This window comes from Oryx dammah, unplaced genomic scaffold (assembly GCF_014754425.2).
Source record: "Oryx dammah isolate SB20612 unplaced genomic scaffold, SCBI_Odam_1.1 HiC_scaffold_26, whole genome shotgun sequence".
Lineage (NCBI taxonomy): Eukaryota > Metazoa > Chordata > Mammalia > Artiodactyla > Bovidae > Oryx > Oryx dammah.
In genome coordinates this window covers 64,373,085-64,388,412 of record NW_024070210.1, presented here as the reverse complement: position 1 = coordinate 64,388,412, position 15,328 = coordinate 64,373,085, and the positions used below count along the sequence as shown (strand labels likewise).

At 37.0% G+C, this 15,328-nt stretch overlaps 1 protein-coding gene across 3 annotated transcripts in view; it reads right to left on the bottom strand.

Moving 5' to 3' along the window:
• The window catches only part of TTBK2 (tau tubulin kinase 2), a 127,805-nt gene that overhangs the window by 55,546 nt on the left and 56,931 nt on the right, over positions 1-15,328 (bottom strand). For all 3 annotated transcript variants that reach the window (XM_040226816.1, XM_040226818.1, XM_040226817.1), the window contains one exon: positions 5,357-5,430. In XM_040226816.1, coding sequence (XP_040082750.1) covers positions 5,357-5,430 — 74 coding nt within the window. The remainder of the gene's footprint in view (positions 1-5,356; positions 5,431-15,328) is intronic.

Here is a 15,328-nt window from a genome sequence, read left to right as displayed (position 1 = left end):
CACAGGGCAGTAATTCCTCATTACTGCCTAACATATATTCCTATACAAACTACTTAACTTTTCTATGTCACAGCTTCCTTATAAAATGGGGACAATAATACTTACCTTATACTGTTTTATAAGGCTTAAACAAGATCCATGTAGTGTCTGGCACACAGTAGGTACTCAGTAAGTGCTAATTACTAGTATAAATAAAAAGATATGAAACACTCAATCACAGCAGTAGATAAAAGCAAGGAATTTATCTAGTCTGTGCCAGATGTATTACATTCATGACTGTATTTAGTCCTTAGCACCCTAAACAAAAGTTGTTACACCAATTTTTCAGATAAGGATATTGAGGCTCAGAGAGTTTAAATAATGTTAACCTGTTAAGATAAAGTTGTTCTCGAAATCTAAGTCTGTTTAACTGTAAAGTGTAGTTTTTCCATTTTACAGTACTGATCTACCCAGAAGACTCCTTATTGAGTAGGTAACAAATTAGCATTCTGATTGAGAGCAGGCTATGATGCTGCAGTTCCACCTGTAACATTTATATGAAGAATTTATATTCATAGTAATATAGAATTAATATTATTAAATAAAAAAGGAAACTCATTTCTCCCTAAACAATGCTGTAAATGTAACATGATCCAATAACTATGCAAGAGGATTTTATTATTAAAAACTTTAAACATACTCAAAAGGAAAGAAAGTAATATAATGAACTCTCACATACCTACCCATCACTCAGAATTAATAATCATCAATTAATGGCCAATCTTTTTTCATCTGTTATCCACCCCTTCTCTCCCCATATGTAACAGACAATGTCTCCTTTCCTACACACATATACTGGATAACTCTCATGTAAATTTTAACCATAATTTCATCTATATATATTAGGCAAATAAATGAAAATATATAATAAAATCAAAGAAATTATATGCCAGTTCTATCACAAAAAATTTGAAACTGAAAATATCACTATGAGCCATGATATATTTTTTCTTTTAAAAAAATTTATATACCCTAAACCTATCTACTTGAAAAGAATTTGAAACAATGACCAACCCAATTGCAGGGACCCACAGCATCTAGATTCTGGTCTCTAAATACCATTTCTCATTAGGAGAAATCAGAAACTAAACTGTGTAAAGTTGTTCAGTTGTGTCCGACTCTGTGAGACCCCATGGACTGTAGCCTGCCAGGCTCCTCTGTCCGTGAAATTTTCCAGGCAATGATAGTGGAGTGGGTTGCCATTTCCTCCTCCAGGGTCAGAAAGTAAGGATGCTATCAAAGCTCCCTACTGGGAGCCAATTCATTTTTCTGAAAACTTGAAATTAAAGAATCAAATATTAGTCCTGCCTTTCTGTGTGAAATGTTACCTAAGGATAACCTAATAATTGATGGAATGCTTTTAAAAGAATTCCAGTAATAAAGAGGAATTGTAAAATTGTAACTGTACATTTGCAACCCCACTGAAGTAAAGAATTTTGGCAGTGATTACTAACAGGTTGATAAAACCTAAGAGACAAACCAGTGGCTCAGACGGTAAAGAATATGCCTGCAATGTGGCAGACCTGGGTTAGATCCCTGAGTTGGAACAATGCCCTGGAAGACGGCATGACAATCCACTCCAGCAGGGCAACCCACTCCAGTATTCTTGCCTGGAGAATTCCTATGGACTGAGGAGCCTGGAGGGGCTATAGTCCATGGGGTCACAAAGAGTTGGACATGACTGAGTGACTCAGCACACACACGAGAAAAATTATGGGAACTTTAAAATGGATGGAGAGGCTGATAGCCTCAGAAGCTCACTGATTCAATCTTAACACAACTAAAAGAGACAAGCAGACACTGTCTGCTGATATAATATAAATAGGAAGCACACAACCCATCTCTGAAGTATTCTAGCAAAATAAAACTGGAATCTGATCTAATCACAAATTTATAGACAATACAGGGGACAGAAGGATATGTTAAGTATTACCATATGGAGACAATTAGCAAAATCCAGAGCATGGAAACTTCTGCATAACAATTTTTTAAATCAATGACAATACAAACAACAACAACAAAAAACTTAAGAAAAAAAAATGAGAGGGAACTTTTAAAAAGAGGCTTAAGAGGGACTTTCCTGGTAGCCCAGTGGCTAAGACTCCAAGCTCCCAAAGCAGGGGGCCCAGGTTCAATCCCTAGTATCCCTGGTTAGGGAACTAGATTGCACGTGCCACAACTAAGATCCTGCATAAAAATTCCTCATGCCACAATGATGATCAAAGCATCCACAACTAAGACCTGGCACAGCCAAATAAATAAATATTTAAAAAAAAAATAGGGGCTTGCCTGGTGGTCTCATGGTTAAGAATCTACCTGCAGTTTCAGGGGACACAGGTTTGATCCCTGGTCTGGGAAAATTCCACATGCTGCAGAGCAACTAAGCCAGTGTGCCACAGCTACTGAGCCCACATGCTGCAACTACTGGAGCTCACACTCCTAGAGCCCATGCTCAGCAACAAGAGAAGCTACTGCCAGGAGAAGCCTGTGCACAGCAAGAGTAGCCCTGGCTTGCTGCAATTAGAAAAACCCTGCCTGCAGTAACAAAGACTCAGCATGGCCAAAAATAAGTAAATACATACATACATAAATCTTTTAAAATTTTTGTTTAAAAAAATAAGAGGCTTAAGATGTACATATCCACCAAATACAATGTGTAAACCCTGTCTGGAACCAGGTTCAAGTATAACAAATATAAAAATAAGTGAGAGACACAACCAAGAAAATGTGAAGACTGACTTGAAAAGATCTTATTGTGTATTATGGTTACTAGTGGAAAAAAAAGAATTCTTGATGATATATTGATATATTTATGATAAAATATGACTTCAATTTGCTTTGAAATCATCTGAGGAAGGAGAAGAAAGGCAGAATACAACTCTAGTTTCATTTATATTTAATTTTTTCCACAATAATAAAAAGCTTAAAAATATATGGCAGCCCTGATGTTAGGCAATCTAGATCTATATCTATTCAGGATTCAAAACATTTTTGGCCCTTTCCTAGGTGATATGCTTGGGAGAAGGCAGTGGCACCCCACTCCAGTACTCTTGCCTGGAAAATCCCATGGACGGAGGAGCCTGGTAGGCTGCAGTCCATGGGGTCGCGAAGAGTCGGACACGACTGAGCAACTTCACTTTCACTTTTCACTTTCATGCATTGGAGAAGGAAATGGCAACCCACTCCAGTGTTCTTGCCTGGAGAATCCCAGGGACAGGGGAGCCTGGTGGGCTGCCGTCTATGGGGTCACATAGAGTTGGACATGACTGAAGTGACTTAGCAGCAGCAGCAGGTGATATGCTTATCACAAAATACCATCCTTTGGCTATACTAAGGATGATCACATAAAGCCTCAATGGTGACAGGATAGCAAATGAGACCTGGCCACAGTCTTCCTAGTAGATATGAGAAAATAAATGTGTATGATTGCTTGAACCCTATTAGATTTCAGACCCATTTTCATGGTAAATAGCTAGAATTTCTACAGGAGAAATAGGATTATTCCTTAAAAACTTAAAGGCAGATACTATTTAACTGAATCACCAGGAGGCAAAAGACTAAAGTGAGCTTAAGAACAATGAGGGTTTTTAGAAGAAATTAGAAATGTTGGTGAGAAACTGGGTCTGAGCATATAAATTTCATCAAAATATATGGGGAAACCCTAGCAGTCAACTTTAATGTCAAACAAGAGAAAGACCCCTCAAACAGTTATACCAGCTTTAGTCTTATCTCAAATCAACTCAAACATATAGAGGTGGGAGGTTAATGGTGGGTTTTTTAATGATGGGGAAAAAAAAAACAAAAACAGCATGCAAGTCAAAACAAAGCATTCTTAGATGAGTTCACAGAAGCTTGCCAAAGGTCATAAGAGCCATCACTGCTTGATATACACCGTCCTCCTTAGTTTTCCATACTTGCAGCTTTCTCATTTCCAGAAGTGAGATTAAGGTGAATGTAAATCAAATAAAAAAGACTATATGCTAGGACTGAGAGAGACTCTGCAGACTTAAAAAGCATCTCCACGTCGTCCAGTCAGTAGTAACCTATACACAAAAATAAAGAGTTTTCTCTTATTGTGCCAAGAATATTGGCCCAAGGCCTCCATCGAGTAAGTCCTAACACCCATCAAGTTAGTCAGTCCCAGGAAAACCTCAAGCCTCCTTGAGCTAAAGTCTCTTCATTTGCAAAACGGGGGTAAAACCTGCCCTATCCTCTTCAGGGGAAATGACAAGGATCAAGTAAGATGCATAATAAATCCAGAAGAAAAAAAAACTATAAAATAGCATACAAAAGTTATATTATTATTACAGGCCAAAATGAGAGACAGCAATGTCCATATTAATGACCTAAAAAGATACAGGGATTCTGCTTCAAGTAAAAAAACTTTGCTGGCTTGAGTAGTGAATCACATGACTCTGAGACATCAAGACAATAGTCTGCAGGAAATTAATGTCTATAGATGTAAATCAAATATTGAAGGATAGCTGAGGGAAACAAGAGAAGCCCTAACAAGAAGAGGAAGAATTTAGGTGAGGATCTATGTCTCTGAAATCACTACTAAGTAGTTAAGTTGAAAAAATAAACAAAAGAACCAAATGCCTAAAACAAACTTTGCTAAAGATGAAGGGAAACCCTGAGAACTCTTAAGTTCTCTTAAGTTAGGCAGCAAAGTGAACCATGGCTTTTAAACTTTGATGGTGAGTACAGGTTCAGAGCTGTGTATGTGTGTATGCGTGTGCACGTGCGTGTGTTCATTCAGGGGCAGAGGCAGTGTCAGCGTCAGAGAGAATGGGCTGATTTCCCTCTCTTTGCTGCAGTCATTACTTCAATGCTCCCTTTCTGAATTTCTGTCATCTGCTACCCAACCCAACTCCATTCTCCATCTCAAGGACAGAACACAGCTATGTTAATAGTAAAGAGAAAGAACAACAGCATTTCTCTCCATCTCATTTTAAAATTTTCAAACACTCAAGGTTGATATTTGTAAAAATGGGAACCTAAAGTCCTTAACATAATAAATGGTGGAAAGGAAGGGACAGGAACACTCATTATATCCGGTAATCCACGTGGGGATAAAAAATTTGGCAACGATGACAATCAACGAAGATGTGCATCAGAGAAAACAGCTGATAAAAACAACCCTTCCACCTTTGGAAAAATTCGTTATCACCAGCTCTGTTTGAATCTACACCATCCGTAGAGTATAAAACATTCTGCAATGATACCAAGAATGTTGTTAATTTTATTCACATCTACTGTAATTAGGTACTTTGATCAAAACTGGTCAATTTTAAGATACATTTTCAAAGTAACCTACCTGCAACTGCATGACCACGTAGTTGAATCGATCATTCCTCCCACAACCAATAAATCTACAAACATGGTCTTTCCCTGGATAAAAAGAAAGAAAGATACAGGACAGTAGAAAAGGTTATACTACAGTTTCTCTTCTTAAAAATTAATAATTTGTTTTTCTGTATAGTATTTTAATGATTGAATATAAAAACCTTTTAAGAATCTTAACGATAGGAAATTAGTATTATTCAAAATTTCTACCCACCTCTCTTCATATCCTTACACTGCTCTTTATATAGTAAAGTAAATGTTTACTAAATGAATAAACGAATGAGGGGACTAGTGAATGATAATTTATTTAGGAAGGAAACAATTAAGAGGTCATTTCAAATCAACTTGCTCATACATGATACATATAAAAGAAGAAGAGCTATAAACAAGAACTATGTTAGGAATATATATCCTGGATTTTAGATATGGCCTGCCATTCACCATTATAGACTCAGTGAATCACTTCATCTTTCTGGGCCCCATTGATATGGATTTGCTTAGCGGTTTTCAACCCGAGTTTCACATGTGAAATCCAAGGAGGTGCTAATGGCTGGGGTCCAGAGCGAAGCAGAGGTGGAGCAGAGAGAGACTAGGCTTCTGCATCTGATTCAGCAATAGCAAACAATGGTCCTAAAAGAGGATCAGGTCTGGTGGCTTCCAGGACCAGAAGAGGGAATCTGGCTGGAGAACAGTGAATGAAGGGAGGGATGGGATAACAGAATGAGATAATACTGGAGAAATAGGCAGGTACCAGATCCCGAAGGATCCTGGACTCCATAATAAGGAATGTGAACCACATATAGGTCAGTGTTTTCTAACCCTAGGTGCTTATTAGAATTATCTGGGGAACTTTTTGAAAATTCCTAAACTTTTTTACTGAATTAGAATCTATGGGGGAAAGATACAGGATATGAGCTTTCAAAAGTTCTCTGACCCAAAAGCAGACAGGCCATGGACGTTTTTGAAACATCCATGTATTTGAAAACTACTGCTGAGTAGTGTGAGAAGCATCTAAAAGATTTTAACATAAAGAAAAACACTTAAAACATTCCATTTTAGAACATCGCCATGGTAGCAATGAGGAAGACAGACTATAGAGAGGTCAATTATGGAGGCAGAATGGTCATTCTGGGGACAGTTACAATATCCCAAGAGAGAACAGGGCTTGAACCTTTTTTTAATCTAATGTATTACAGTAGATATAGAAAAAAGAAACAGGATAAATCTGAGAGATGCTAAAGATATAGTTACTGACTAGAAATGGGCACAATTAAATGGGCACAATTCTCTTGTTTTATACCGAAACAAGAGAATATAGTAAGTTGTATAGATTTTAAGGGATATCAGAATGTTGAGTTGAGGACAACCAGGTGAATTCAGCAGACAATAGTAATTTCAAGCCTGAGACAAAAAACTGAGCTCCAGAAATTTACTGGGAAATGACTGGTTCATAGAAGGCAGATGGAACTACAAACATAAATGGAAGATTTCCAAGTTGAAAGAATAAAGAATGAGAAGACAAGAAACCTAAGAACAGAATTCTAGAAAATGAACCATCTGAAAAGCATGAATAGAAATAAAAGAGCCCATGAAGGAAACAGAGTAATAGCCTGAATCGTAGGAGAAAACTATGAGAGATAAAGGTCATAGAATTCAAAGGTAGAAGTGGCCAGAGGCTGAGAAGTGCTCAGTAATATAAACAATTAGGAAGTTACTGGTGAGTGGAAGGGGCAGAAGCCAGTCCATAATGGGTTAAAGAATAAATGGAACATGAGACAATGAAGGCAATCTTTGAAGAAGCGTCCCAAAAAGTGAGGCAGTCACAGACCAAGAGGCAGAAGGACAGACTTTAATAGACAGATGAGAAATATATCCCAACATTCAAAAAGAATTAGTCCACTAATTTAAAATATAAACACAATCCAGGTTTAATTTAGTTAATGAGTCCACACTTCTCTTTTGCATCTGGGTTATCACATTGTTCTCTCATTCTCTGTGCGTCTGTTGAAAGGGCTCATAACTAGCAAGAAAAAGTACAATGGCAACAATAATTCACAATATGTACAATGTATGTATATCACTTTACATATGTTTGCAAAACTAAGTCATCTAAATAAACTGTAGTAAGAGTGAAAGGATAAAATGACTGGCAACTGGCAACTGACTCTTTTCCAGCTTCAAAGAAACAAAGAATCATTCTAAAGTATTTCTCACTATCCATTCCTCAAGACTCCAGCTTCTTATTAAGATAACAATTAAATGCAGTATCTCTACTACAAAGGCATTTAAGTCATCTAATAACAAGAGGTCATACTAAATTTAACTCCTCTTGGAATGCTCTTTCTAAAATAAGTAATACAAAATACTATTTATCTCGATATTAAAACCACCCTACTTTAAAAAAGATAAAAATCAAATAAACTAGACCTTTATTGGGTAACCAAAATACAAAGTCAGTAGCAAATTTTCTAGGATTCCCCAGTACATCTTCACTGCATTAGGTAAGAGCTTAATGAATTCTTATCTCATACTTTATAACATAGTGTACCCACTGCTCTTATATTTTAGATATATGCAATTAATAAAACTACTTATTAAAGTTAGTTCATTAAATATGTACCAATTTTTGGAAGCATGGAGAAACTAGAATTTAATTGAAACAGTAACTCTTCACCACCACTTATAGCAGTTCTTCAAATAACATTATAATAACTAGTATAAACTGAAGTATCATTCCATGAATACAGGGGCCCTATCTATGTTGTTCTGTTAGTACCCCACAGTACCTGGCAAAGAGTGAAACACCTGATATTTGTGAATGAACAAACTAATGGAAATAATAACTATAATAACAATATTAATAATAATAAAGCATGCATAATATGAAGCATACTGTGCTAGGCATTATATTAAGTGTTTTATATGTACTTAATCCTCACAACTTAAAAGGCATAAGTATTATTATTTTCTCTATTTTTCCAATTTGAAAATGGAGGCTTGGTGAGGTTAACTACTGTGTCTAAGACCCCACAGCTGGAAGATGATGGAGCAGTTTGGTCCCAGAGTTTTTGTTCTTATCCATTATGCCAGGAATAACTGAAACAGATTTTAAGGTCAAGTAACACCTGGTAAATAAACATTAAAACTAAGCAGTAAATAAAGATTGTGACAAAATATGGGTTTCCCTCATAGCTCAGTTGGTAAAGAATCTGCCTGCAAAGCAGGAGATCCGGGTTTGATTCCTGGGTTGGGAAGATCCCCTGGAGAAGGAAATGGCAATTCACTCCAGTATTCTTGCCTGGAAAATCCCATGGACAAAGTAGCCTGGCGGGCTACAGTCCATGGGGTCGCATGAGTCAGACTGACCTAGCGACTAAACCACCACCATGATAAAATACAGACAAGGAGATCCACTATGTGCCAAGTACTAAAGCAAGCACTAGGAATACAAGATAAATTAAATAAGATCCATGCCCTCAAGGAATTCACAGCCTGGATATATAAACAAAAAATTACAATATGTATTAGTTAGTATGATGAGCTCTGCATTATAGACAAATTGCTGTGGATACACAGAAGATGTGAAAATTTTATGAGGCTATTCTAGAACTAAATCATTAGATTTTAAATAATTAATAAAGTTAACAGACTAGAGGGCTAGATAAGAGGCTGAGGTGGGGGGCATGCTGAGATAAGAAAAGCACACTAAAGTCTTGTATGCCACATAAAGGAATTTAGATCTGACACGTAATGGGTGGCAGTTGGGGGTGGGGAGAGGTAGTTCAAATGTTTTCAAGCATGAGAGCTACATAATTTGGCCTGTGTTTTGGAAAAGTAATGCTATTCATCATTAGATGCTGATTTATGGAAGAGCTGAAGGCAGAGAGATCAATTAGGAGGTTAATACAACAGATGAGGTAAAAGATAAGGTAGGTTCAAATTAAAGTACTGAGAGTGAGAATTTAAAGAGGAAAGATTTCAAATTAAGCTTTAAGAAACAGAATAGACAGGTTATACAAGAGAAGAAAGTGAATGAAGCCTTTTAAGTTAAGTGGACAAAGTAAACTGTATTAATATAAACCAAGACATAAGTATGAGAGAGGATAATGATTTCTGGTTGGGGATTTTGCACTGATTTATCTATAGAACATGGAAGTTGTGTCAGAAATTTAGGGGTAGAGTTTAACAGAGGTCAACCACGTAAGGCCTCCCAGTGGCTCAGTGGTAAAGAATCTTCCTGCCAATGCAAGCAGACACGGGTTTGATCTCTGGGTTGGGAAGGTTCCCTGGAGAAAGAAATGGCTACCCACTCCAGTATTCTTGCCTGGAGAATCCCATGGACAGAGGCACCAGGTGGGCTGCAGTCCATAGGGTCGCACAGAGTCAGACACAACTGAGCACAGACACACATGCAAAGTAATAGAACTATGTATTGTCAATGAGGCAGGAGTTGACTGCCCAGAGAAGACGGACAGTTTGAGAGAGGGACACCAGCACGTCAGGGAAAGAAGAAGGAACTAGTGGAGAAGGCTGAGAAGGAAATCTGTTCAGATTTTCCATTTCTTCATGAGTCAGTTTCAACAGTGCAGGTTTTTCTAGGGATTTGTCCATTTCATGTAAATTATTTAATTTGTTGTCATGTAGTCCATAGTATTCCCTTATTATGATTCTTTTTAAATTCCTGTAAGGTCTGTAGAAATGTTCCCTCTTCCACTCCTGATTTTAGTAATTTCAGTGTTTTTGCTTTTTTTCCTCCCTTTGTCTGTCTAGCAAAGGCTTGTCAATTTGTTCATTTTTTAAATAAAAGAACCAATTTCTGACTTTGTGGAATCTTCCCCATTGTTTTTCTAGTCTCTCGTTTATTAATTTCCACTGTAATCTTTCTTATTTCCTTCCTTCTGCTTGCTTTAGGTTTAATTTGCTCTTCTTTTTCTAGTGTCATAAGGTAGAAGGTTAGGCTGTTTACTGAAAATCTTTCTAGTTTCATGATGTAAGTGTTCACTGCTATAAATTTCTTTCTAAGTACTATTTAAGATGTACCTCATAACTTTAGGTATCTTGTGATGATGAAGTTTTAACTAAGCAGTTGGTAGAACCAGTTTTGAATCTTAGAAGGTAGGGTCATTAATGCCATATATTATGCAGGACAATCTATTATTTTTTTATTTGAAGGAGACACAATACTGCTGGAAAGAAAAAAGCATTAAGTTAAATTTCAACTCTGCCACTTAATAATTATGGGACTTTGATCAAATCTTGGTTTCCTCAACAGAGCTACTGAAAAAAGTTAAATGAGATAATATATTTATAAAGCATTTTCTTGATTAACTATTCAGTGTTCATTCCTCCCTGCTAACAGCACCCAAATGTCCCTTTGGAAATGATCTTCCTGTCTCAATGGATCTGATTTACTCAGGCAAGGTGGGACATTAATTGCTCTAAGCCAAACAGAATAATCTAGAAATTGAGATCAAATTCAGCTGGTAAAGAATCCACCTGCAATGTGGGAGACCTAGGTTCAATCCCTGGGTTGGGAAGATCCTCTGGAGAAGGGAACAGCTCCCATTTCAGTATTCTAGCCTGGAGAATTCCATGCACTGTGTAGTCCACGGGGTCACAAAGAGTCGGACATGACTGAGCAACTTGCACTTTCACTTCACTTGATGATGGAAAGAAAACTAGATATTCAAGACTGAAGACAATCAATGCATGATATTACTCTAATATCATGCATCTAATAATTATGCTCTAAGTATAATTATTTCTGGGATGTTATAATCAGAGCAAAACTCAATACCTTCATATAATTACAAGAAGAGATATTATATTTGAATATAGGTCCCTTCCAGTTGTTATGGGCAATCGTCTCTCAACTGTGAAAGAAACCAACATGAGGATAAAGTTCACAATATGGAAGAGAAAACTGCAGGGAAAAAGAGTGTCAGATGGACAGTCATATGCAAAGGAATGAAAAGCAGACTCCATCTTATACCATAAAAAAAATCAACTATCAAAAATCAACAATCCATCAAAATGGATTAAATACTTGACCATAAGACTTGAAACCACAAAACTCATAGAACAGATTGCAAGGGGTAAGTTGCTTGACATCAGCCTTGGAGGTGACATTTTTGGACCTGACAACAAGGGCAAAGATGGCAAATGCAAAAATAAACAAGTGGGATTACATTAAAACAAAATGTTTCTGCACAGCAAAGGAAACCACTAAAATATAACTACATCATATATCACCTCTGAATCTTTCAGCTTGGTATGGAAGAAAACTGCATGCGCTCAAGACTGCTTGATTAAATATTAACTTTTTCACCTGCCAGCTAGTTATTTAATCTCTACAAGCCACATGAAGAGTAACAACAGCACTTCTGTCAAAGAGTTATTGCACAAGTGGAATCAGCTAAATAAGGTATTTCTAATACTTAATATACTGCCTGGTACAGAATAAATACTCAATATATGCTCCCTATTACTATCACTAAAGCTTAGTAATTCTGACCACTAATTTTGGAAGGAGACATATATAAACTCAAATCTTGGCTCTACTGACCAGGGTCACCTAGCATGTGCCTCTCTCTGATACCATCTATTCTGTCATATCTGACTGTACTTCAGTGGACCAGGCCAAACATGTCCTCTAATGTCACTGCCCACACACTAGTCATTAAATAATCTCCCTAAAACAACTGTTTTTATCATCTGCCTACTCAAGAAACCATAAACAATAATGCCTGAAGAGATTAGATTAAAATGGTGAGCCTGGATTTCAAGATTCATTCTACGTTACTTACCAAACCTCATTTCCTTCAGTTTAACATACATTATACACTCTGATGAAGTTTGTTTCTTTTTTTATTCTCCCTCACAAATGTTCTACCTTATTTTTTGTTCACATTATTTCTCTCAACCTCATCTCCTCAAATTAAATGCAACTCTTAAAATCTAAATATCCCTATAGGAGGTAGTATCAGCAAATTAATAACTCAGGATCAGGTTTTCAGATATTTAGAAAGTTAGTCACCTAGCCAGGCACTGAGGGGGAAAAAAATAAACAAGAAAATTAAAATAAGAGTGCCCTAGAGATAAATACATAGAGTAGAGTCTGGTGCACAGATGAAACTAGAGGAAGAAGAAAAGTCAGCACTGATCACTAGAAACCATAGGTTCATGACCACAAGAAAATACAGGATGGAAATACATTAACAAACCAATTTTAACTTTCTGCTTATGTGTCTCCTCTGCTAAAACACAAAAGGAAGTCTGAACATACAAGCCAGATCTTTACTAGCCACTGAAAATATCACCACTAAGGCTTTTTCTTAATCTTCTCACTCTTGACTACTCTAACCCTACAGGGAATGCTTGTGGTCTGTCACCAAGCTCTGTGCAAAAGAGAAACAATCAGTGATATCTCCAGCCAAAAAAGACCATAAGTAAACTTAATTTAGACAGGTAATATCTAAAGATATTATAGGCAAGGTAGGACCTCACTAATTTAACACAGATTTTAACTGTGATATAGAAAGGATTTCTATTTATCTAAGGGAAGTAGTAACTTAACTATATACTTTTTGTTCTTAAAGGAAGAGATATGCTATATGCTTAATGAAATCCACATAACCTAAAGAATATTTTTGTTCTTACGATTTCTGATGATCATCTACTACTTGTGGTTTCAATTCAAGAGCTTAAAACTTCGGCAGGTGGTGGTGTGGTGGTCTACATCTTAATGTTAATTTTTTTTTTTTTGAGTTATTAGATTTCTTTGGAGTCCTAACGTATTTTAGAAATTTAAAAACTGGACAGATCACAAATGGTGCAGTGGATTAACAATAAAAATAATCTGAAATCTTCAAGGGTAAATGGCATCCAGTTCACTACATCAGATTGTACTTTTCTCCCCACTTCTCAATAAAAATTTTTTTTAATTTTTTAATTGGAGAAAAATTGCTTTACAATGCTGTGTTGGTTTCTACTGTAAAAAAACACAAATCAGTCATAATTATACATATATCATCTCCCTTTTGAGTGTCCCTTCCTTCCCCCCATCCCAGCCCTCTAGGTCATCACAGAGTACCAGGCTGGGCTCCCTGTGAATCCTAGTGTTAAATATTAATATCTTGCAAAATGTAAGTAATTTTACATGACTTGCTACTAGAGGAAAGTAAATCTATCAAAAGGGGCATCAATCATTTTTCTTTTTAAATAAAAAAGCCATTTAGTAATAAAGTGAAAAGCTGAGCTAAAAGTATCCCTAACCCACGAAATGGGGATGCTCTGGAATTCACAGAACAAATTCCAGGTCAGTTACAAATTAGCAAATAAGGGGATTCTGCAACGCTGGACAATTAGACTGCTAAGAATACAACAAAATTACCTTCCTTATCCATCTATCATTTACTCCTCATATTTAGCCACTCCTCACCAAAACAAACCAAATCTACCCGAATAATAACTCATGAAATATCTACACCAATAGGAGACAGAAAAATACATGGTATAGGTCCTATCCTCAAAGAATTTACAATCTTATTGAAAGCAATAAATGTATTGTAAGACCAATATGAGCAGTACAAGATCAAATTATAGCTTATAAAAACAAAGAATGAGCACTACGGAGAAAGCAAGAAATTAGATGAGAATGCATCACAGGGAAAAAGCTTGACTGAGTTAACTTGACAGTGATACAAAAGACAGGAGGGTGTCTTCTAAGCCAAGTCCCACGGCGAAATAACTGAGACAAGAAGTCTAAGGAATAAAGCTCCTACCAGCGTTCCTGAGGATGCCCATCTAATAACCCTTAGGTTCTCAGTAGCTCATCAGAAGCCAAAGGCCAAGAAGTTTCTAGATTCTTCAGTCCAGATAGCCGTCACAGGGAATTTCATCATTTAAACAAGAGTATCCTACCACAATGGCCAACTTAAAACTAGCAGGCTTTTATGATTCTAATGGAAAAAAAAATGAGCATGATTTCCTCATCCTATTTTTTAAATGTACTAAGGTAAAACAAAAATATATAAACAAACATATGTTTTAAAAAGGAGAGAAAAGGGACTTTCCTGGTGGTCCAGTGGCTAAGACTCCAGGTTCCCAATGCAGGGACCCTGAGTTCAATCCCTGGTCAGGGAGCTAGATCCCACATGCTGCAACTCAGAGTTTGCATGCTGCAACTAAGACCCAGCACAGCTAAATAAATTAAAAAAAAATTAAAAAAAAAATAAAATAAATAAAAAAATAAAAAGGAGAGAAAAGATAAAGAATTAGGAGACCACTACCCCAGGTGGCTCAGTGGTAAAGAATCCACCTGCCAGTGCAGGAGATGTGGGTTCGACCCCTGGGTTGGAAAGATGCCTAGGAGAAGGAAAGAGCAACTCACTCCAGTATTCTTGCCACGAGAACCCCATGAACAGTATGAAACTGCAAAAAGATATGACACCAGAAGATAGGCCACCCAGCTTGGAAGGTGTCTGATATGCTACTGGAGCAGAGCAGAGAGCAATTACTAACAGCTTCAAAAAGAATGAAGCAGCTGGGCCAAAGCAGAAATGACACTCAGTTGTGGACATGTCTAGTGGTGAAAGTAAAGTCCAGTGCTGTAAAGAGCAACACTGCATAGGAACCTTTAATGTTAGGGCCATGAATCAAGGAAAACTGGATGTAGTCAAGCAGGAGATGGCAAGAATGAACATCGACATCTTGGGAATCAGTGAACTAAGATGGACGGGAATGGGTGAATTTAATTCAGATAACCATTACATCTACTATGGGTAAGAATCCCTTAGAAGAAATGGAGTAGGCCTCATAGCCAACAAAGAGTCTGAAATGCAGCAGTTGGCCTTGGAGGACAAAATGATGCAGGGCAAAGGCTAATGGTTTTGTCACAAGAACACATTGGTCATAGCAAACCATCTTTTCCAACGGCACAAGA